Raw genomic sequence first — 23,932 nt, 5'->3', positions numbered from 1 at the left:
TTTTTGGTGTGGGTGTTCAGAAGATTTTTATAGGTCGTGGCCTTGTCGTATTCTCTTCGATATTTGCATTTTATTTATTGACTCGTTACTACTTTTACTCTTTCTCTACTGTTACTGTAATTTATATAGGGCTTGTAAAAAGAAAACTTCTTATTTTTATTATTATCCTTTCGGTTAGTTTTTAAACTTTTTTTTGAAAATTATTCCGAAGAGAATGTTTTAGTTAAGTTTCTGTAAGATTTTCGGAAGAAGAGTAACGAGTGAAAAAATAAATAAAGAACGTTGCTGTGACAAGAAAGTTTGTGAAAAATTTGTTGAGAAACGTTGAGAAGACGAAATCCATGTTGCACAGATGCTAACGCTTTCATAGAACACAGTTGATGGAAGGACTAAAATGCAAAATGGAAACGACGACATCAACAAGGGCTCAGAGATCAAAAGACCCCAAGCATTCATTATGGTCGTATATAAACGTCCATTAGTAATTGTCTCGCTTTGCATACTTCCAATTCAATTTCTGAAATCGAATTGCGACCGTGTTTCCGCGTCCACCAACGAAAATTACCTTCTCTATTGAATCATGTTCTCGCGCAAGAGGAACATCTCGTCTTGTCTACAAATCATTCTGTTATAGCGAACGAATAAATCGCAAATTATTTGCGTTCATACGAAATTTGCGAATAGTTGCGTACTTGTAATGCAATATGTATAATTTTATCGTGTAGTCGAATTTGATTAAGAACGAAGAATTTAATTAAGAATAGTATAAAATAATTAAAAATGTGTAAAAACACAATTATAATTATTCTCTATCTTATATTATTTAGTGCAGGTTTATACGTACGAACATTTGGAATCTGATGTATTTTTCCATTTTAAAAACTAAATTTTAAAACTATTTCTTATGTATTTTTAATCGCTGGATAAGTGTCTTTGTCAATTGGTTTTTATACGTTGAGGAAATTTTATTTTCTAGTTGATAACATATTTTAATGCTTATTTGATTTAATAAACGCGGCACGCTCCAGTAATTGGATCAATAATTTAGGAAACTAATACCTCGAAAGTAGGTTTTGATAAACGACTTCTTTTATCCATGTTATGTGATCATGTATTTCTATCTATATTTTTCTCTAAGAAAATTTCTTTTTAAATAATAATTAACAGTAATTTATATTAATAATTTTCGAAAACATAAATCTTACTCTTACTATCTATTGAAAGATCTTTATATAATTTTATTTTATTTATCTTATAGTCATCCGATCTACTAATAATCTTATAATCCACTTATTATGTTTTGTATTATATGTTCTGGAAAAAATGTCGGAAATATTACACAGAGGAGGGAAAGGTGTAGGAACAGAAGATTACCTGTCTCTAAGAAGATAAAGGAGATGAACGAAGAATTATTTTATTATCAGATACAACTTCTTATATCTTTAGTCATCCCTACGCTCAGTTCTTTCTAGTTGACAAATTTATTTCACTCGTTGTTTATATTAAACAAAAACAAAATTATCCAAGTTAATTATACGAAAAAATGTAACCTCGTTTAAAAATTAAGAAATATAAGTTTAAATTCGTTTCTTATTCTTTACACAAAATTGTATATTGTTAAAATTTTATATCAGGAATTGTTAAAATTAGAATGGCAGTTTGCTTATTATTTCATAGATTAAATCATCGTTAAATTATGAAGGTAAAATTTTATGAAAATCAATTTTTACGACGACATTAACGATAAAAAAGCGCAAATAAGTGTTTTCAACGTGAGATTCGATATCGAATGGTTCGATAACTCTGCAAATGTCTCCCTGCTGGTGCGTCAAAACGCATGGGGCTCGTCACGTACGTCAATAGAAATGTTATCGGCAGTTAAATGACCAAAACGTACGAGGGATGCGCGTTAATTCAAGGGATGACTTTTTATTTCCATCCATTTCCCCGTCACGAATATTATGCTCGATATATATCTATGATATAGATTTCTTCGTCACGAAAGGGTAGTTTTATGTCTTCTTTCGTGCACAAGTTGCGCTTCCATCCATGTTACTTTTGAACATGTGTTACAGATTTTATTTGATAAATAAAATGGAAGTGTGCGTTATGATATTGGACATTTATGACGTGGAATACTTCATGTTGCAAATATTTGTCAAACGGTAAAAAGTAGACGCGATGAATATTTTCTATATTTGCTAGTATAGACAATATTATCAACTCTGTACGTGCTGCTTATTTCATGTTATCGGCGGTCTTCGTGGTAGTGTAACGTGTTAACACATCGTTTCACGATTTGTTCACTGTGAATAATCCAGTTTTCTCAAACGAGCGTGGTTTCTGGTTGTTTCTTTCCGCTTTTATTATTTAAAGTCATCAACTATCAAGGTTATTAGCGACCACTGTTCTTGTTAGAACAACGCATATGTATAATTCTTATTTTTGCTAGAGGCCCATGGCACTCTAACGTTGCTAGGAAGGTGTCGTTATTCAGACAGTGATCGTGATACTTTGAGACACCTTTGTTATCAATAGCCTACTAATTTTTATAGTCATATTTTTGAGAATATAATTAAGAAAGTAGAATCTCGATAGAAAATTATTTTATCTAATCCTTTTTTAATAAATCTACTTCATTAATAATTATTAATAATAGTAATAATAATCATTAATCAATTTTTAATAAATCTAGAAAGCCAATACCTTAATTATACTTAGAATATTTCATACAATATTTTTTCATATCAATTTCGTATAAAACCATATAAATCGGTGTTGGATTATTACGAGATATGAGTGCGGGTGTGTAGTATGCAACAGCAAAAAGTATTCAACATATTGAAAATAAATTACCGTAAACATAGGTTGCAATATAAATAGGAGAATGAGATAACAACAATTTGTTTAGAATGAGTAAACGCCGATATTCTTTCCTTACGTTTTCTTACTAACGGTCAATCTTTAAGAGTTCGATCTGAAACATAAGACGTGCCTTCCTTCGATCTGGACAAAATAAAGAAATAATCTTTATAAAAAACGACCATTGTATCTTTTAATTTATTTCCTACAATCAAGGATCAGTAACCTAATCATTAGCACCTAGGCTAACGTCTCAGTACGCAGAGTGAGTAACAACGAGTCGAGAGACCTACAATTTTAGGATTTATCACAATATCTTTATCAATCTTTCTCTGTATGTCCAGGAATGACGTTTCAGTAGTAAAAGGTCATCTTCTATACTTCTCAACAAATTACAGCTTAACATTTCAATCGAGTGTTCACGATCGCTGTATATTTAGTCGTTTTAGATTTCACGCTGATCAGTCGTGTCGTAATAGGCCAGAACCTTTTCCAGCGGGTGCGTGGAGGGTAGCATTCTCGAAGAGTGGGCGGCGTGGGGTTGTTACGCTGTGTCTCGCCGTCACGAGTATTGATCTCCACGGAGCCACTGTGTGAATGGGCTATAACCATCTCACCCTGAATCCTGGAAGCGCGAATCTCCATCCCTGTCCTCTTCTTCACACTCTTGCTCCTTCCTTCCCTTTCGGTTTGCACTCGGCTCCGTTTTATGTGGGTTGTTTCTTCGTTTCGGACTACGTGCTTGCGTGTGCTTATTCCTAAGGAACGTGGGAAGGTTCTATTTCACTTTCTGTTTCGAGCCTGACCTGTTTTTTAGTTTCTTCGATTTTTAGTTCTAGTTTTAGGTGGCGAGTTTAAGGATAGCTTTAGTTCTAAGGGGTTCTGTCTAATATCGTATGACGTTGGTTTATTTTTGACGATGATGACGTAGTCACATGTTTCGCCTACATTTCACCTTTCCTGGGATCACCAGTTCGTTTATCTTATTTTTTTGTGAATGAAGGAAAGGAAGGAGAAAAGGAAAGGAATGTACGCGAATGAAGGGGAATGACAAACGAAGGAATTGAGGGGAGGGAAGGAAAGTCATGAGGAATTCCTATCTTTGCTTCTGCATATTCCACATTCAAGTAGAAATGAATTAATGCCTTTCTAGTAGAAATTCGATGCCCTACTTCTCCGCAATCCGAACGATCTGTTTTATCATAACTCGATTGAGACATTTAACTAAAAATTGCCTGTAACTCGTCCGAGCTTTTCATAAATCTTGAATTATCGAAACACTAAATTTTAACTAATTTTAGCTAATTTATATTCCCTTCTATTAATAATTTCGTTCCATTGCTGTTCTTTTCCTCACTTAATTTTTATTTTCATCAACAAAACATTCGCCCCACTCTATTTCTCTCTTCCTTCGAGTTTTTCATTTTTAAAGTTTTTTAAAGCTTCGCGCTTCTTCAGAAGCTATCCCTCTCGTTTCTTTGTTTTCTTCTTCGATTTAACGTACTCCGCATTTCCACCCGCAATATCTGTTTGTCGGTAATTGCATCTGTCATTCGAAGCGAGGTCAGTAGAAACGCTGCCGGGTTTTTTTCGCTCGTTCGCACGGCTCTTTCCCGCAACAGCATCCCTCCTTTCTTTCATCTCTGTCCCTGGTTTGAAAGGACCCTCGCGGAGCTGCACTTAAGCCAAAGCACATTAGCATATTTGCTCGGTCTTCGATTTTCCTAGCTGACCCTCTGTTTCAAATTAACAAAGTTAACTCGTACGACCGAAATTAGTTTATCCATAAACCTTCTTTTGAAGAATCTGTAATTGATCAATTTTCGGGCTTTTGGGACGACTAAGAAACCCGTGGACATATCTCATACTTTATTTTTATTTTTATTTGTTTATTTTTTTATGCAAGATTGTTAAATATTATATTCTCCCATCCTAATTACCGAACAAGATTTTTCCACAGGCTTTTCTATTATATTATATTATATACTAATTCTAAAGGTTTCTATATTTGGTCAACTTCAAGCTGTAATCGAAGCTTTTGCATTGTACGAGATGGAAAATATCGGTTCCAAACAAATCGAAACTCCTGGATCATGTGGCAACTAATTAGATACTACACGTGTTCCTGTGATACGAACGAAGGAATCACGCATGCACGATACAAAGCTCATCAAACGTTTGTAGTAACGTGAAACACCATTGATCTATCGGCTAACCTCATTACATTCTGTTTAAACACACTCCATACAAGTTAATCATACAAATGAAAAGAGAAACAGCAAAGATAAAATGGTATGTCACATTGTTCATCCTTACATTTCTAATTCAAAATCCAAACTTTGTCTCTATAATCGAACGATAGTTCCGATCAAAGTCAACTATTGTGTAATTGTATGCATTCTCGCTCTCTGACAGTATGATAAAATGATAACAAATTCGGAATGAACGATTATTATAAAGGATACAATTACTGCTACTCAATTTATTCCTAATTTTCTAATCAAAATACGTCTTGTCGAAAGTAAGAAAGTGGCTTGCGGATATTTATTTTTAAACGCCATGTATACATGCTACTTTTTTAATCATTCACGTTCAACAATATCCTAGAATCAATCTTGCATCAGCAACAATGGAGTCCTGGGATTCGCGAAACTCGGCCCGTGCTTCGACAGGATCAAACCACTTTTGGGTCCCAGCTTGGAAAACAGGATTCGCGCGATGCTCGAGGAGTTTGTTTGCGAGTCGAACTCGGACTGTGCAAAACGATTTCCACGAGTGAAGAAATTCCTGAACACGGTCGCCGCATGGACCGACCGTTTGGACGTCTCTGCCAAGGACACGGATATCAGGCAGGAAATGATTAAGCACACGATCGAATTTCTGCTGAAGGATGGCCTAGTGACACAATTCGCAGATCCGGCCATTCTCAACAGAGGGTCGAATAAATTAGACGCCGATTCCTTGGCCGCCGAGCAGAATGCCTTGAAGACCATGAACGTCTGGAGGTTTATCAACGAGAAGGACTACTGGCTGTGCCAAGATTGCGCGTGAGTGTGTATTTTCACGATATATCGTACCGCGATAGAAGGAAATATTATAATCGTCTTCTCTCGCAAATGCAATTATTTTCTTTTAAATGTAATCATTTTGCAAAGTGTAAGAAAATAACGGGGAATTTAGAAGGACCGATTTAGAAAATGATCATCTCACCATCGTCGAGATTTCCTGCGTTCGTTCTGTTATCGGATGTGAAAGATATATACAGTGTTAGAAAGTATTCGAACACTTGTAGGAACTTTTCGCGTGTATATTATACAAAACATTTAAAAATCTCATTAGCATTGTAACGAGTTGTTTTTTTTTATGTTTATTAAGCCCAAGATACAAGTTTTTTAAATACCTTTTGGTGTTCACAATAAACGGTGAATTTTTGTAGTGATGTTTTTGGCAAAAGTACCGATACGCGACGGTACGACGTAGCCATGTGTTACATTTTTCGTGTTTAATATGATTATTAGGTTTAAGCCGCTGGGGGAGCGCAGCTTCTGTGTGATTTTGTCTTTGTTTTTTCTGTCCTGAAAACTTGGTTGCAAAACAGGACGCTTCGGTAGCTTGCTTTTTGGGTGCTGTGTGACTTTGGGGGGGGATGAGAGGGATGGGGCGGGGGGGGGTGTCAAACAGGTTTATTTACAAGTGTTTACTATATTTACAAATATTTACAATATTTACAATTTTACACCTGTGTTATGCGGTGTCAGAGTTGTGTTCTGTTGGTTTGATGTTTTTTCTTATTTTGCTATGGGTTCTGTATCCACCAGTATTTTTTTGTGTTTTTTCTGTGTTTGTCTTTGGTGTCTTTCCGGGCGAGGGCCATGTTGTATCTCCATCTGGGGTCTGCAGTCTGTCCATTCATGTTTTCTTCATAAAGTATGGTACATTGTAACGAGTCTATCGACTATTGTGATTATATTGGTGAAGTTTCAAATGAATTTAAAAATGTATATAATAAAAATGTGTATAAAATGTACGTATTTAGATAGATTGAATGATTATGATTTAAGGCAAGGACTTGTAGCAACTTTTCGTGTGTATATTATACAAAACATTTAAAAATCTCATTAGCATTCTAACGAGACTATCGACTACTGTGATTATATTGGTGAAATTTCAAATGAATTTAAAGATGTATATAATAAAAATGTGTATAAAATGTACGTATTTAGATAGATCGAATGATTATGATTTAAGGCGAGTCACTATTAAGACTAATTTATCCAAATACTATTTTACAGAACAGCCACTTGCGTACATCCAGAAACAAGTCGACAAATTTACCAATGCAGAAAACAGAGATCCGGCAGCGATTTAGACGTCGAAGTCGGTTCAATTTCGCAAGAATCGTCAACCGTTTACAGTAGCTGTAGAACAAACTCTATCTGCAGTTCAGTTTGCAATCGAACAATCGAAAGCACGAAATCTCAAGTAAAAATCAATTGTCGAAATTTCGAGGTGATTTTGGAACCAAATGGGAATATAGTAAACTCGCGCAAAAATATTTCAAACACGTTCGATAATACCAGCTGTTGTTCAAGAAGGGAGAATTTAAAAAAGTTTGGTCTGAAGGTAAAGTTTGACTGTGATACGAAATTCGTACAGACTGAAACTAGTGGGAAAAATTTAAACTTTATCTTCAAAGCAAGCGCAAGCACACTGAACCCTCTGAAAGAAGCTTCTGATACAAAATGTGATAGAAAATTCGCACAGACACAAACTAGTCAAAAAAATATAAACTTTATTTTCACAGCGAACCCAAGCACATCGAACCATCCAAAAGAAGCTTCCGATACAAAAAGCGATGCAAAATTCGCACACGCGCAAACTAGTGAAAGAAATATAAACTTTATTTTCGAAGCAAGCCCAGGCACATTGAACGCTCCGAAAGGAACTTCTGACATTTCCAACTTTCCTAAGCCCTCGCCACGAAGAAAATATTTAAAAAGCTCAGACGCAAAAGCGAAATGCGACTGCGATCGAACTAAATTTTCCAAAAAGCCCAAATTAAAGATTTATATTCATAGAACAACGAGCACTAGCCGTTCTAAGGTTCGAAGTCCACTAAACGTGTCCAATCTTTCGTTGCCTTGTAAATCGAGTCAGTTGATCGTTCGATTGTTCGAAGCTGACCCATCGTTATCAGATTCCTGTCTAATTTTAATGAGGAAACGATTCGAGAAAGACATAAACAACGCTTGCTCTTGCATGAACGACATTTTGAAGAAGTTGGACGATTCAACGATCAAACAGTTACACTTGAATTGCGAGATTCGACCTGGTCGCGTAGACCTGAATCTTTCATGCAAGAATGGCGAAAGCTCGAAGATTAGATGGTTCCTTGCTCGAGTTCCGACTTGTAGCAACGTTCACAAACGCGTTTCGTACACTGGGAGCGTTGAAAGCCGCGAGAATCCGAGGGATCGACGCGGAGAGCCTCGACGTTCGATGGAACTTCCGGTTAATGCTGGTTGCTGCGAAGATGTGGCGAAACGTAGCGGAGAATTCGAAGAACGACGCGTTGCTTTTTATTCTGTTTGCTCGAATCACAGTCTGATGGAAGCGAAACAAAGCTCTACGTTGGGGAATGAAATCGAAAAGGAGGAGAAAGAGAAGCAGCTTAATCTTGCGTGGGCAGGAGAGGGAGGAAAGCAGATGGAGTTCGTGCTTTCTTCGGGTTTAATAAATTCACAAGACAAGGATACCGTGACTTCCGCCGAAACTGGTATCGAACGACCTGGAAAATATAATAATGAAATTACTGACAGAAAGCTTTACCAGTCGACGTCGTTAAACAGAGAAAAAGAAGGGAAGGAACAATGTAGAACTGAAGAAGTGGTGGATGTAAATAAAGAAATCGAAGTATGCGATGATGGATTTGTAGAAGATTCTATACAAGATTCTGAGAATCATCTGATACAATTATACGATATTAAGTGTGACTGTTCTCTGGATAGCTTCGAGGAAGGTATCTTTAGGAAAGGTTATTCGACGACCAGAGGCTGCAACCCTGAGGAATGTTTCTGCGATGTGTTCTGCACGAGCGATAGAATCGTCGATCATAGTTCATCAGAAACAAAAGACTTAGATAATAAAAACACAGAGGTAGAAGGCTTCTGTCATTTAAACGAAGATGCTTTGAAACTGCAAGTATCTACTTCGCAGACGAGAAAGAATAATTCCAAGCTAGAAGATCGTATTTCAAAGGATACTTCCTGTTTAGGAATAGAAAGAGAAGTCGCAAGGAAGGAAGAACGTGTTTTCGAATCGAAACAAAATATTTTTCAAATGGAAAATGCATCTAAAGAAGAAATCAGCAGTTTAGGTTTCAAGGAAAAGGAAAAAGTTATTTTGAAAGTAGAAGAAAAATATAGCGCCGATTCTATTTGCGCGTCAAATTCCAGCTTCATGGAACTTAGCTGTGATACGAAGTGTTCCTGCTGCGGCGAAGATCTTCCAAATCCTTCGTCTGTCGAAAAAATTAACGTTGAAGCAAACAAACGTTCTACTTGTGCTAATAAAACACTTGCTAATTTAAACGATCATGAGACATTAAATCTCATTGTAACAGAAAACGCAACAACTTCGGAAGCTGTAAGAGAATCTTCTAATCTTCACTATCTTGAATTTAAAATGGCTCCGAATGTTCATATTGAATCAAATACAACTTCGATTCACGATCAATCTTCCACAGTGACCGATAACAATTCGACAGATTTCTCACAAAAATGTCTTGGTAATTGCGAAAAAAATTCAATCGAGAGTCCTTGCGACCAAGAAGCTACGTTTATTGATAATCCTGCAAACTTCTCGACATATTCCAAAGTTAAGGATTCGCCGATCACTGAATCCTTGTTCGTATTCTGTAATTCGAACATGAAACAGTTTTCTTCCACATCGAACTCCTCGACGGACGAAGAATGTTCGCCGAATGAAAATGATCGTGCAAGAAGCCAAGAAATTGGAAAATCCAGATCGCCATGTCGAAGAGCTATTCCAACAAAATGTCACCGGAAGTCGATATACTCCATCACGTGTAAACCTTCCTATTCCATGAGAAATGTCCCTCGAGTCAATTGCGCGAAACATAGTTCGAAAGAGAAAACAAACGAGAAAGACGTTCCGATCGTCCCTCGATATAAAAATCGTCTATGGCGAGGACCGATGGCTCCTGGAAGTCTGTGCAGCTCTTTTCCAGCCATCGACCGGATCAAATATCTGATTCGTAAGAAACTCCGAAAATTGCTGCTGGAAGAACGTGACAAGGGGACCAGCACGTCGAAAACGTTTCTGAGGAACGATAGATACCTTGTCAGCATTTCGAGCGGAAAATTGAACGGCGGTCGAATAATTCGCGAGTCTTGTTCCTCGACTCGTTGTCCTTTTACTACCAGAAATCGATACGAAGCTAGAGGAGAAGCGGAGAAAACGTTCACCGAAGGAAGTTGCTTGGGCAAAGATAAAAACATTTTTGGGGACATTATTAAAGCAAGATGCCAGAGAATGATACAAGGTAACGACATACTTAAGAGGATCAGGATGGCTAACGTTTCAAGGTCTCAGAAATACGATTCGAAGTTAACCGATACGCAAGATTTCATCGGCGAACGAGGAGAAACAATTAGAAGAAGCAAATGGAAGGGTAGAAACGGGGAAAGATTTCTTGTTAATTCTTCTTGGAATAACAAAGAGCAGAAGAATCGTTCGAGTATCATGTCCTTGAATTCGACGAGAATGTTTCTTTTGAAAGACGATGGCGATCATTTTTTGAGCCAGAAGCTTGTTCGTCAAAAACATCGTGACTTAAAGGAGCAAGGCAGAATCAAAAATCTGTCTACCGATATAAAATCGATGAGAAACTATGCCAGAAGAAGTTACTATGAGCCTGGTTTCTCCGGAAGCTCGTACGAGCGTAAAGAAAATCGGAAAGGAATGGATGCAGAGGATAAGACATGCTACGACAAATTGAGATCCTTCGAGGAACGATTATCGAAGCTCGAAAGGAGACGCGACGAAGAAAACAATTTCGTCAATTTTCTCAGTGACTATGAAAAACGCGTCAATGAGCTGGATGCTGATTTCAGGCTGAAATTGCTGCAATACGTGACGTTGTGCAGGAGTGTGAAGAACTCGTTAATGAAGAGGTTACGGCCGGATGACGTTTACGAGGTCAATTCGAGCTCCGTGTAGCAAAGGGGGATCGATTTAAAGTAGTTGATTGATTAATGACGCGATCGTGGTCGATAAAATAACGTGTTAAGCATCGGGTCGAGGGTAGGATGACTTTATACCGCGTTCTGTATTAGATTTTTTTCTCGTTGATACCTTGTCGTGTTTAGTTGGAGAAAAATGGATTTTAGATACATTGGTGTAATATATTGTTTTTTTGGAAATATAAAAGACAGATGGTACTGTATCGAATTTTCTTTCGATTTTTGTTAGGCTGTAAATGTGTCTGATTGAATATTTAGATATTCTATTTAGATTATAAAGAGTAGCGTATATCTTTGCACTTTTGTTACAGAATTTTAAATTTGTACGATATTTTAGTACGACATAATACATTTCAATGATTTAAACAATCTTACTTTATATTTAATAATTGTTTGAATCATATTACTTATAATATATTTTTGCCACACAAAGACAATTAACGTTTACCTTATCTCAGTCGCAAAACTTGCAAACAATTATTTTTACACGATACTGATTGTGATAGTAATTTTTAATAACATTATGCAAGTTTTACAATCATCATACACAATATCTCTTATATCACTCTCTAAATCTATCTTTAGGAGTTCGGTTTTATTTAATCTGTAGAATGTGACAAAATTAGTTTAAAAATAAAATTCACCGCACAATATGCATCTAAATGAAAATTTAGTACAAACACGATTCTCACGGCGAAAAAACAATTGCAATCACCATAGAAAGGTAACGATAAAATGCAAAGAATCGTTCGAGGGAGAGTACTCGTTGCTGGAACCTTATCACTTACCACGATGAAAATGACAGTGAAATCCGAGTTATTTAAGGCGTGCCGGCCCCGAAGAGGAGATAAAGTATTGTAGACCAACCATTGAGAGCAGCAGCATCCCTCTAGCCAGATCGATATTTCCTGGCAACCACCGGAGAGGGTGCCCACCCCAGTTACACTGTGTTTGTAACAATGCAAGTCGATTCCTAACAGCTAGTGAAAGATTTAAGCAGTCGATATCATTGATTTTTTTTTTCTTATCCATTTTAGTCGAGGACCTTGACGATCTAATCTGATACAACGAATTGATATATAATTTATTACGTAACAAATTTGTGGCAATTCACTGTCGATGTTTTTAGCAAGTGTTAGTTATTAAAAATGTTAACAGTCTCAGCAAGATTCAATTGTCATTCATAGAATTGCATTCAAATTCTTGTGTTTTGTAAATAAAAAATTAAATGGTTCAAATTTATTTCGTTAATCGAGTGTGGATATTTTGTTCGAACGTTGCACTTGAATGTGCAGCTGAACATTTTAAATTATACAATTTTAACTCGATAAATTTTGTTTTCAAAAAGGAAGTTCGGCTTTAACAAACGATATATGTAATTACGATTGTATGAACAAAATTGCATTTACGATTCACGCGAATTGTTGGTCGAAATAAAAATTGGTCGAAGCTAAAGATATAGTTAGTCTAGTAGTATTAATGGAGTAACGCTGTACTGCAGTAGAGACGGACAGTCTCCGGCGGACAAAATGTAGAACGAGAAACAGTGTATAGTGAAATCAGATAGTTTTATGCCGCCCATACTTTACGAGCAATCTAAATGCTCGAACATTACTCGTCCAGAAACGTTGAAAACTTTTAATAGGATTTGCGTCTCAAGTAATCTTTACTGTTATCCTATAATAATGTACATATGTATGTTTTACGATGATATACTTAAATTAACAGGACGAACTTAAAAATTTCTATATCTATATATATGTGTGAATATAAATAAATTTTACATATGGAAAATAAAAAGGTTTAAAGTTTTATAAAAATGATGATTTTATTTAGGGAATTATTTACGAGTAATGTAACATTTCTTCAATTTTTACAATTAGAATTTTGTATTTGTAAATTATATTTGTGTTCTGTTAACTTTTACCTATTAAAAGTTAATTAACGAACCTAATGAGCTCATTAGAAAATTGGATATCAAAACAACAATAAATCACCACTTCTTTTAAGATTATAATTTAAAAACACTGTAAAGAATACAAGTAGAAGACACAGATATAACACAATTCGCACATGTATCGTATCTTTGTTATCGCTACAGACATACAACTGCTTTATTATTAATATAGGTATTCATCAATCATAGTGTTGGAAAAATACCTATATATATTGACCCAAAAATTCTGTCATAAATGCCAGCGTAGGGAGCCAAAAACGTCATTCTGCTACTCTCGTTTCTTTTACATTCTTAACTACTCATACGTATAGCATTTGCTCCTATGTAAGCTTCTTTTATGATAGAACGAATAAAAAGTAATTCGTGTAAATCTACCCTCTAACGAAATTAGCCATATTTTATAAATAATCAGATTCTTTTTAAGCATAAATCAAACACAAATAAAGAAGTACCTATCTCTTGATAATTAATTCATGATGTACTTTTTCTCATTTTCTACAATTGTCCATTATCTTTCTACCAAGTTCTTTCCTCTTTTATAAGACTTCTGCCGTGACTAGTTCCATCGTTTCGAAGTTAGCGTTCGGAAAAATCATATTATTATAAATCGTACTCTTTATATACTATACCATACTACACGCTATTTATACAACTAAATGGAATTATAATGATATTACTGTAAATGGTATTCACGTTTCTATAAGAACTTATATACATGCGGCTATAGAATAATTATTATTCAATTCCAAGTCCATTCTGTAACTGCAACGAGAAGAATCGTAGCTAACCTTTTGCCAGAATCGATCAACATTGCAATAAATATCGAATTTATTCCGAAGAAACTGTTATTTATTGCGAGTCCGAAGAGTTCGAATTAAACTTAAGATCTCATCAATAAACAAAATTAAGCATCAATTCTTGCCAAAATCGCTTCCTTCGATGTCAACGCTTCTATATTAACCATACGGCGATAAGTTATAGCAATTCATTTTTGCAACATTCTCGGATCACCCCTTAATGCCACCCTCGCGTATTTATCGTAGCTACGCGTCAGGGTGGCGAATTACAAGCTGTTGCATAAGTAAGCCCGGGGGATCTCGGCTTGTCAACGAAGATACGCGGCACATTAACGTTAATACCGTTACGATTTCTGTTGCTGCGTAACGTTTTGTTATTGCAAAACTGCTGGTCGAGGTACAAAGCCCCGCCTGGGGTCGATCTAAAGGGGTTTGCTTGCGAACTCGATTGGCCAGTGATATCGATGCGTTGCCGCGCGTCATCCAATGGCGTCGCGACGCCGGGTTGCGCGGACGCCATGACCAGAAGCTGACTTTGCGGTACCCCGGCGCTGCCGTGGACGCCGTCAGGCGACGTCGACGACGTTCTCCGTCGCGTACCCCGCGCGCTACCGCTACCCACTCCGCTCGTAACCATATCTGGACTTAATTATTGGTGAGTGGTGGTTTATTCGTTATTTCTTTCTATGAAAAATTTACATTTTTCTTTGTGTAATCCTTGCTTTTCCTCTAAACAATCGTGTGACGCGAGTAATGGTCGATCAGTTTTCGCATTCGTATCATTGCGATGGGGCGACTCGAAGATTCGGTGGTCTCCTCTCCATGACGATGGTTTCGTGAAATGGTGGAGAAAGATGAAATTCAGTCGAGAAAGCGACGTTGTGACGTATCTCGGTGCGAAAAGTGAGGTGTTTCTGTCAGGAAATTGGTAAGACTAGAATTCTGTCTGATAGAGCTTTCAAGCTTCTCTGTGTCACCCGACAAAGTGATAACAACGTTTTTGATTTTTTGGCTTACGGTGGATTTCATTGGCATTGGATTAAAATCTATGATTCATACATGTGTTTCCAAGTGATTTCCTACGGTGGAATTTGCTCGTGCGAGTGAAAGTGTACAAGGGACGATTCGGAATGAATCGTGACTCTGCACGGATACAGCCGGGAGATTTGTGCAAGGACGGATCGTGGAAATGTCAGGGATTCGAAAAAATATCACAGACTTTTTCGTATTGATCTGCCGGGGATGTGCATCGAGCTCTGGCTTCATTTCATTCAACATTTTTCCTCCTTTTCCTCTGGATCTTCTAAATCCTAGTGAAGCTACTTTTTCATTTTGCAAAGACGCTCGATGTAATAAAGTTTCTAATAAACGTTCTGCACAGTTAACAATCTATCATTAAGAATTCAAATTTTATCTTTATCAAAAATTGATTTTAATTATTGGCTGAAATTCTGTCGAAAATGTAGATAAAAGGCGAAATTTATATAGAGATTTCTTTCATCTTTTAGAATATTCAATACTATATCTTTCGTTTTGTATATTCCACTTGTTTTACTTCATTATTTTAGTAACGACATCTCTTTAACACAGGCAGACAAATGCTAACTGTAGTTACAACCATTCTAATTTCTTTAATACTAAAGACACGTAAATCTAGAATAATCGGGATCATTTTCACAAACGAATAGCTAATTAACGAATAATCGATATTCGAACCAGTTCCGTACGACTGGCTCCTACAACAAGAAACGTTTCTCAAAAAGTATTTTGCCACTTTCTGTTAAGAATTCGTGGAAGAACCACATAAGAATATGCAACGAGTCCATTAAGTGAAATCGGCCGTTTCCATCTTCATCGTTCCACCCTAGCTCGTTAACACACGTGCTGTCCATTTTCTGCCTTTTGTCTGTCACGTGCCGTTTTAATATCCGACATCCATTGTCCCTCGATACGTTTCTTTGTGATCGACTCGATAGTGTGCCAACAATTTTTTCCTGTGCCCATCCATGAAGGTGGAAGTCGTCTCTCTGATAGCAGTCGTGTCTCGATCGATCCGTTCTCTATAAAATTCCACAAAGGAGAATCATTTCCAAGCAACATTGCGTGATAATCTCGATATAAGGATATAGAAATCTATTTGTACTATTTTCAGTTACTAATTATATTCTTCCATGTCTCGAGTAACTTGGCGTTAATCATTTAGATGTTAAGAATAATTCATTTTATTTTTGAAAGATTTTATAGTAATGAGAGATTTTTTAACTTGACTAAGGACAATTATTGGTCTCTATTTCTGAATTCTTATATTTTACGAATCTTCTAATTTCATTTTCTATCGAACTTTCGGTTTATGGTACAATTTGTGATATTTAAAAAATAGTAAAATGTCCCCTCACTTGTTCGTATAATAATAACTGATAGATTGTTAATTTGTTTCACTTTTTTGTAACCATACTGTCATTATGAAATAAAAAAGATTTATATTAGATACAGAATCATTTTTATCTAAATTCTCTTATTTTCTCCATTGTTTGATATTTGGATGTATTAGTTTCTTTCTGTGTTTGTTCATTTTATTGCGTTGTTATGTCTTAACGAGATTTCCATCGTTGTAAGATTTTCAAGAAAAACATTTTAATTTTGGTACATGTAGCTTTATTTTATCAGAACTCTTGATATATCGCACGATATTTGGACGAAGAACTATAAGGAAAAATAGGAGTTAGGAAGAGCGCGTTTCTTCTCGCATTTTTCTACCCTCTGAAGATGTTCCCCGGAGAGTTCGGGGATTAGGGTTGGAGAGACTGCCACTCCAAACAAACACCCCTACTACAGAGCTCCCCTTGCGTTTCGATATTGAGAACGAACGTTTCCACACAGACGTAGCTCGTACTTGGGAGAGAAAATGCGAAGGATGGTTTTAAAGATTTAAGCGTTCGACTGCTGAAATTGTTTGAACACCGATTAGTTGTTCGTACAAAATAGGAGATTGTAGCGGCATTCGTGCAATTTGCTCAATAAAATTAAAGAGAATATGTTCTTCTTCAATAGTTGTGATTTATTTTATTATATATCCAATAAATAGGAAATTGACGAATGAACGTTACACAAATGACGAAATATAAAATTACGGACAATTCTATTCTATTATTATCCTATTATTCTTTGGTAATGTTTAGTTATATGTTTAGAAATAGTATTCATTAATTAGAGAATTAAATGGAATTTTTATATCTGTTGCAAAAATACCACAATATATTTTTAATATCTGTTTCTATTGTTACTTTTAACTTATCTTCCATATTTGTCCTTCATACATCCGACCTAAATTGTATTATTATTCTTTTAACGTTTCTATTCGTATAAAATAAACAAGTAAACAATTAACGAATCTTATCAACTATTTGTGTTTTATTATTTCTTTCAAAATGTTTTATTACGTTGAGAAGATTTTTCCCTCCTAATCCTACGATCAAATATCACAAAAATTATTGAACTTGACGAATAATATAATAAAGGTCCTATCATTTATCAATATACCTACGGAGGATAATAAAATATTAATTTTTATTATTCATTTGCATTTAATTACATATATAATTTAAACAATTTTATTACATGCAAAAAAGAATCATTTGTTAGAAGAACGTTCATTCAGTGATGTCTTTGATAATGATGGAATTTATGTTGGTGATTTATGATGGTTGATGTGCTTCAGGGGCTGCCAATTGCCAACGCGACCATTTGCAGCCTGAGAGCAACCCCAATAATTGGAAAATGTCCGGATTTGCGGCGGCGGGCCTCGTGGCCTTCGACTCCATCAAGTCCAAAGCATCGCGGAAACTTGCTGGGTAATGTTACGCATGCTCGTATACGACGTGTAAGAGACGAAAAATCGTTTAAAGGCTATATTTAGCCAGCGTACATCTATATCTGACCATGCGCGTAATTAAACGCACATGTTCTACGCGAATTTCTAATTGCTCCCTGTTATGTAATCTGCCTTTTTTTTTTAGACTAATCTTGCGAACGAGTTTTCAATGTTTTAGTAATCTCAAGAAACGTAGGTTGCCAAAGCTGCATATAAAACACATCGAAGAATTGGAAATAGATTTTCACATTCTGGACCTTAGCTCTTCTCGTTTATAAATTGAAATGTTAATTAGTATGCGAAATGAAAAATGTATACTTGTCATAGGCGATAAAAAGCTGTACGTAAAACGTGTCACTTGTGACTTTAGATTAAGAAGAAGTAATGCCGGCTACGAGGAATTCGAGATGCCCCGCGAGGGTAGCAAAGACAATAAGGGGTTCGAGGATGAGAGAGGATACAGTAGACAAGCTTCGTTCGAATCACTCCCGGAACCTGAACGACCCCCATTGCGCCATATCGATACTTATTGCAAACCAGAATGTCCCTGCCTATCGAAAAGATACACGATTGCCACTTTGGCCTGTATAGGTGAATCTTTAAACATGCTCGTATTTCTCCATTTTATTCTATCGTATCCCTTAATCCTTTAATGGTGCGCTAAAGTGATATAGAGTATAGGATAAATGATTTAGAAAATAATTATCTTCTTATTTTCAAAGTTTCTTGTAAGATTTCCGATAATAAATATAAACAATATATTTTCAATACCTTATAGGAAATATGTATCAATTAACTTATAGTAATACATATATTATTTGATGATTTATCCAATTCTTTCTTTCACTGTTAAAGGGTTAACATTTACTGTATTGTCTTTGAAAAAATGATATTATACGCTCGATAAAACTGATCGATATTCCCTTCAGGATTTATAATCTCATTCGGCATGAGGTGCAACATGGGAATGGCGAAGATGGCCATGAAGAATGCCACCGAAGATAACGCCAACCACACTCTCAGGTTCAACTGGACAATTGGCACAGAGAGCGCCCTGGACTCGTCCTTCTTCTGGGGTTACCTTGTGACTCAAGTACCAGGAGGATTCCTCGCCTCCCTGTACCCTGCGAACAAGATATTTGGGGCTGCAATTGCCGTATCTTCGTTTTTAAATCTGTTGGTACCTGGCGCACTGAGCATCCATCCAATCGTCGATATGATTGTACAGGTCATAAAAGGATTGGTGGAGGTAAGATATTATTCTCATCGAAATAATAATAAGATATAATTGGATCGCGTCTAACACTGTCAGTGGCTTTCGATCGTGAAAGTATTAAGATTATAATTGAATTATTTCTTTGAGCGATTTTCACGACGGATACTCCTTTCTCTGGCCAGGGTGTTACGTATCCAGCGTGTCACGGTATCTGGAAATATTGGGCACCACCGTTGGAAAGATCGCGTTTAGCGACATTGGCATTTTGCGGTTCTTACGCTGCTATGGTAATAGGAATGCCACTCTCGGGCCTTTTAACTTCGACCTTTGGCTGGGCAGCGTCCTTTTATTTCTATGGTGCGTTAGGATTATGTTTTTTGAGTAGAAAGATGTTGAAGTATTTATGCCTTTATCAGTCAAACTCTGTCAGTATATTCCATGTGTTACGCGAGAATAGATCCTTTATGGTGTAAAAAAAAGCTGAATTTAAAGCTGTATTTAAAAAGTTGTAATAAAAATATGAAATACGAAGGAACAGTAATAGACGCGTGATTCCTATAATTAATAATCTGATTATACAGGTATTTGCGGATTGATTTGGTACTGTTTCTGGTTGTGGCTGGCATTCGAGAAGCCATCGAAACACCCTTGTATTTCGGCACGCGAGTTGCGTTACATCGAAGATTCGCTTGGCCAAGGACAATCGCAGTTACCTATGGCGATGCCAACATTCGCGACGACACCATGGCGAAAATTTCTGACGTCCATGCCAGTTCACGCGATTATCGTAGCTAATTTCTGCAGATCCTGGAACTTCTATCTTCTAGTGCTCTTTCAAGCTCGTTTTATGCACGAGGCTTTCGACATGCCTCTAGTTGAAGTGAGTTTCCCTCTTTCAAACTGTTAGATTTTAAGATGTCGAAGCTTAGCCGACTCTCGCACGTTTATTTGCTATAGAATTTAGAGATCCGTCAAGTGTGAATGTCAAGAACAAGAATAAATAAATTTTGTTCCTTATAAATTATAGTAAATGAATTTTTACATTATTAAATAAACTGACAGTAAGAGAGTCGAATGGTTATCTACATAGAACGTAGAAACTCGTCACATGTAGATATATCAAGAACGAAAATAAATAAATCATATTCGCTATGAATTTACACTAAATGAATTTCATTTGTTACAGACTGGTGTAATTGGCTCGCTCCCACATCTGTTGATGACGATGATCGTGCCTTGCGGAGGTCTGTTGGCTGATTACATTCGCAAACGTGGAATATTGTCAACAACAAACGTCAGGAAGCTGTTTAACTGTGGCGGTTTTGGTATGGAGGCTTTATTCTTCTTGGTGGTATCTCACGCAACCATGAAAAGAAATGGGACAGCGGCAATCTTCGCGCTAGCGTGTGGTGTCGCGTGCAGTGGTTTTGCCATTTCTGGTTTCAACGTAAACCATTTGGACATCGCTCCCAGATATGCCAGTATCTTGATGGGAATGTCGAATGGAATTGGAACGATAGCGGGTCTGTTAGTACCCTTCTTTGTAGACAACATCACAGAGAAGAAGGTATTGATTGTGCAAATTTTAAATGTCTCTTATCAATCCTTGTATCGTATCAAACGAATTGTTTTATTTTTAATATCAGCATATAAAAATATTTACGAAATAATTATTGATCATTTATGTGTTATTTCTTTATTGTCCTTGCTTTTTTTAACATCTTATTTCTTCTTCCAGTTTCTTATTTTCTCTAAAATAAAAGAAATTTCATAAATATGATTATTTATAAATGAATTAATATCATCGTTATTTTCGTACGCTTTACAGGACACTCAAAGTTGGAGAAACGTGTTTATCATAGCAGCGTGCGTGCACATATTCGGTGTAATATTTTATGGACTTTTTTGTTCCGGAGAGCTACAACCTTGGGCTGATCCTAATTTGGACGAGCAAAAGACGTTCGCTATGGATGAATTTGGACAAGCGAAACCACCTCTTCCTCCACCACCGAAGACTATGCAATCCGAATTCATAGTACGTATTATTTTAGTGTACTTATCCATTTTAGTATTAGCCCCTTGGCCTATAACCACGAGTCAGACTCGTGATAAAGAATTTGTGCCATAAACGGAACCCACGAGTCTGACTCGTGGTAATTTACAAATTGCTGGTGATTCATTATCTACTTTGAAATGATAAATTGTTTTTGTTAACCGATCAATTGATCATGACTACGCCCTAGACGTCTTAAAAGTACTATTTGTCCTCAAACGTTGTTTATTATTTCACAATTCCTTTTGTAAATTACATCCTAAATATACATATCAATATCATATTTTGCGCCAGTTCGGGCACACGGCCGAACAGATGAATGGCACTTCATGAACTTCTTGCGATCGGCAGATAGCATGTAGGCCAAGGAGTTAGATAAATATCATATGAATATACATATATTTGAAAGCTAAATAGTCAATTGTTCTTCTCTCCATGTATCAATTGTTTCATGTTATATATATTAAAAATTGTCCATTTTTCTATTACAATTTCATATATACACTTTTATTTTATTTTCTCGTATATAGATTCCATATAAAATAATTTCATATCCATGGGGTAAATTTCTAATCTTCTTTCTTTATAGCACTATCTCTGTATGTATATGAAGTAATATTTTTTCATTTCACAGAGACAACCATCCATGGGTGATGGTGCAGCCGACGACTGGAATAATTACGATCAACCACCAGCTGCGGATAACATATACGCTCAACAAGAAAAACCACCGGTGATAAGCTACGGATCAACGGAAACCAATAGCAACAATCCCTTCCATTCTACAAATCCCTTCGCCAGTGATGTAAACGCATCTCTGGTACAACCACCAGCGACGACCGATTACGCATACGACGTAACACAGCAGAATCAACAGTGGAATTAAATTCATCGATTCCCGAACAAATTGGACGGACGTAAGGATATCTGTTTAAGCTGACTGGTCATTTAATCGATTATGTTTGTTTCATAACTGCGTCTAGTACTTCAATGAGTCCATTTGCTTACTGTTGCCTATCATTGCGACGATGTGAATTTTGATAAAACATTTTCCATAGTAATTTCTCTTTGAATATTTTTCGGAGATTTCTTCTTTTAACAAGAGACTTACTTTCTTCTAGGATTAGATGGGAAGTATTTACATTGTTTCAGCAAAAGCTGGTTAGTCATTTTTTTCTAAAAATTGAGCACACACACATTTAATCCTTTTGCTGTAAAAAGGGTATATAAGCAGAATTTTTAAAACACATTAAATGCAATTACGGGTGATTTATCTTTTTTTTATTTAACGAATAAAAGCAGGAGGTTTAAGATACTTATGGAAAGATATAAAGTAAGCAACTATTAAGAAATTGAAGTACTAGAGGTTTACTGAAAGAGCATCAAAATAATTTCTTAACAACTTATGACGTTGAAACATCAATCGATACAGAATTGCTGGCTTTGTATTCTCAATTGAAGTACAAGGAAATGTTCTCTTTTTGCAATACCTAAGAGTGCAGGGTATGGTGCTGTAAGTTGATGCACACGAATCGACCAAACAAAACCTTTGAACGTAAAAAGAGGCTTGAGATATCCATAAAAGAGTATCAAGAAGCGTCGAAAACGACTTAGAAAGTGGATATCGAAATATCGTAAGATCTTTTAAGAAAACATTCAATCGAAAACAGAATTATAAGAAATCAAGAAAGAAACTTTCTACATTAATTATTTATCAGTATAACTTGCGCATTTCGAAGTGAAACCAAGCTGACTATTTTATAAATCTGACATTGGTCTGCTGGTTATGTAAATCGTCCATTTGGTAACCTTTAATGTAATCGCAAACGAAGAAGTGGACATGAGTGGCCTAATTGAGAAGCAACTCGAAGGTCGTAATAATCTTTTAAGAAAACATTTCAACTATTGCTACTTATTTAGACTCTTACTATGGAACTAAAAAATTTATACGAGCATACCTATATGCAGACAATAAGCAACTGCCAAACCTTCGTAGACAATAATTTGATAATCAAAGACAATAATACTAAGAAGGTTTGGCGAAGTGACGATGGAAAAATCAGTTCAGCACGATCGCTGAAACTTTTAGGTATTTTCTATGTTACTCTTCAGTTTGGCACTGGTAGCAGATAATTCAACGATGAGAAAGTTTAGAAACATAGCAATAAAAAAAAACCAATATTGAAAGTATTATGCTGATTGTCGAGAGTGAAAAACGAAGAATGGTATGCACGTCGCAGTTATGGCGCGTATTTTTGAAATAGTACAACCCGGTCCTCGATGATAAGCGAACGTACGGTAACTAGAACGAATTAATTATCGAAACGTCAATATTTTAACAGTGGGCTGGCGGGTTCTGTTAATTAATGCATTACTCGAGAACGCTGCTTCGTATAAGCGTTGGAACACGAGAAAGGCATTAATACGTTTATTCGGGTACAAGACGTATCATAGACGAGATTACGTTACTTAAGCCTTTCGAGTTTAAATGTAATACACAAAAACACGGATCCTAACGGAAACGTATCTGAAACGTATGAAAGTATTCGTAAGAAAGTGATAAGATGAAAGTATTAGTACGTTAAGGCATTAAAGTACCGTAGGGCTCTATTTGTTGGGACCTGATCTCTTCGAGTGAATTCTCATCTTGTGCACCGACAAGAGGATCTTCCATAGAATTGATAGCCTCTTCAAACACGTATCTTCCTTCATTTTTTTTTTTACCGTTCCTCTTATTTGAAATTCAAATCATATTAATAATTTATCGTGATACTACAAGATACTATAACTCTAATAATAAAAACTCTATTTCAAGCTCTATTAATGTGAAACACGTCATATATGAAACGTAGTAGTATGTTCGAGTTGAAATATGTAATTAGCGTTTATACGGTGATTTTTCTGAGCGTAGA

General features: G+C 36.1%; 2 protein-coding genes across 2 annotated transcripts; both read left to right on the top strand.

Annotated features, from left to right (window-relative positions):
- The first annotated feature begins 394 nt into the window (after positions 1-394).
- LOC117161562 (uncharacterized) lies at positions 395-11,351 on the top strand. Its single transcript, XM_076626967.1, has 3 exons — positions 395-481; positions 5,470-5,909; positions 7,155-11,351. Exons 1-3 carry the CDS (start codon positions 395-397, stop codon positions 11,101-11,103), a joined length of 4,476 nt encoding a protein of 1,491 aa, XP_076483082.1. The 3' UTR covers positions 11,104-11,351.
- Positions 11,352-17,606: 6,255 nt separating this feature from the next.
- VGlut (Vesicular glutamate transporter) lies at positions 17,607-22,090 on the top strand. The gene is made up of 8 exons (XM_033343120.2): positions 17,607-17,731; positions 18,122-18,342; positions 18,681-19,000; positions 19,150-19,324; positions 19,549-19,847; positions 20,154-20,534; positions 20,796-21,002; positions 21,655-22,090. The coding sequence occupies exons 1-8, from the start codon at positions 17,658-17,660 to the stop codon at positions 21,904-21,906; spliced, it is 1,929 nt and encodes a 642-aa protein (XP_033199011.1). The 5' UTR covers positions 17,607-17,657; the 3' UTR covers positions 21,907-22,090.
- Positions 22,091-23,932: the final 1,842 nt, after the last annotated feature.

The sequence above is a fragment of the Bombus vancouverensis genome, chromosome 2 (genome assembly GCF_051014615.1).
Source record: "Bombus vancouverensis nearcticus chromosome 2, iyBomVanc1_principal, whole genome shotgun sequence".
NCBI lineage: Eukaryota > Metazoa > Arthropoda > Insecta > Hymenoptera > Apidae > Bombus > Bombus vancouverensis.
Note: the sequence above shows the minus strand (reverse complement) of the source record. Positions and strands in the feature narration are given on the sequence as shown.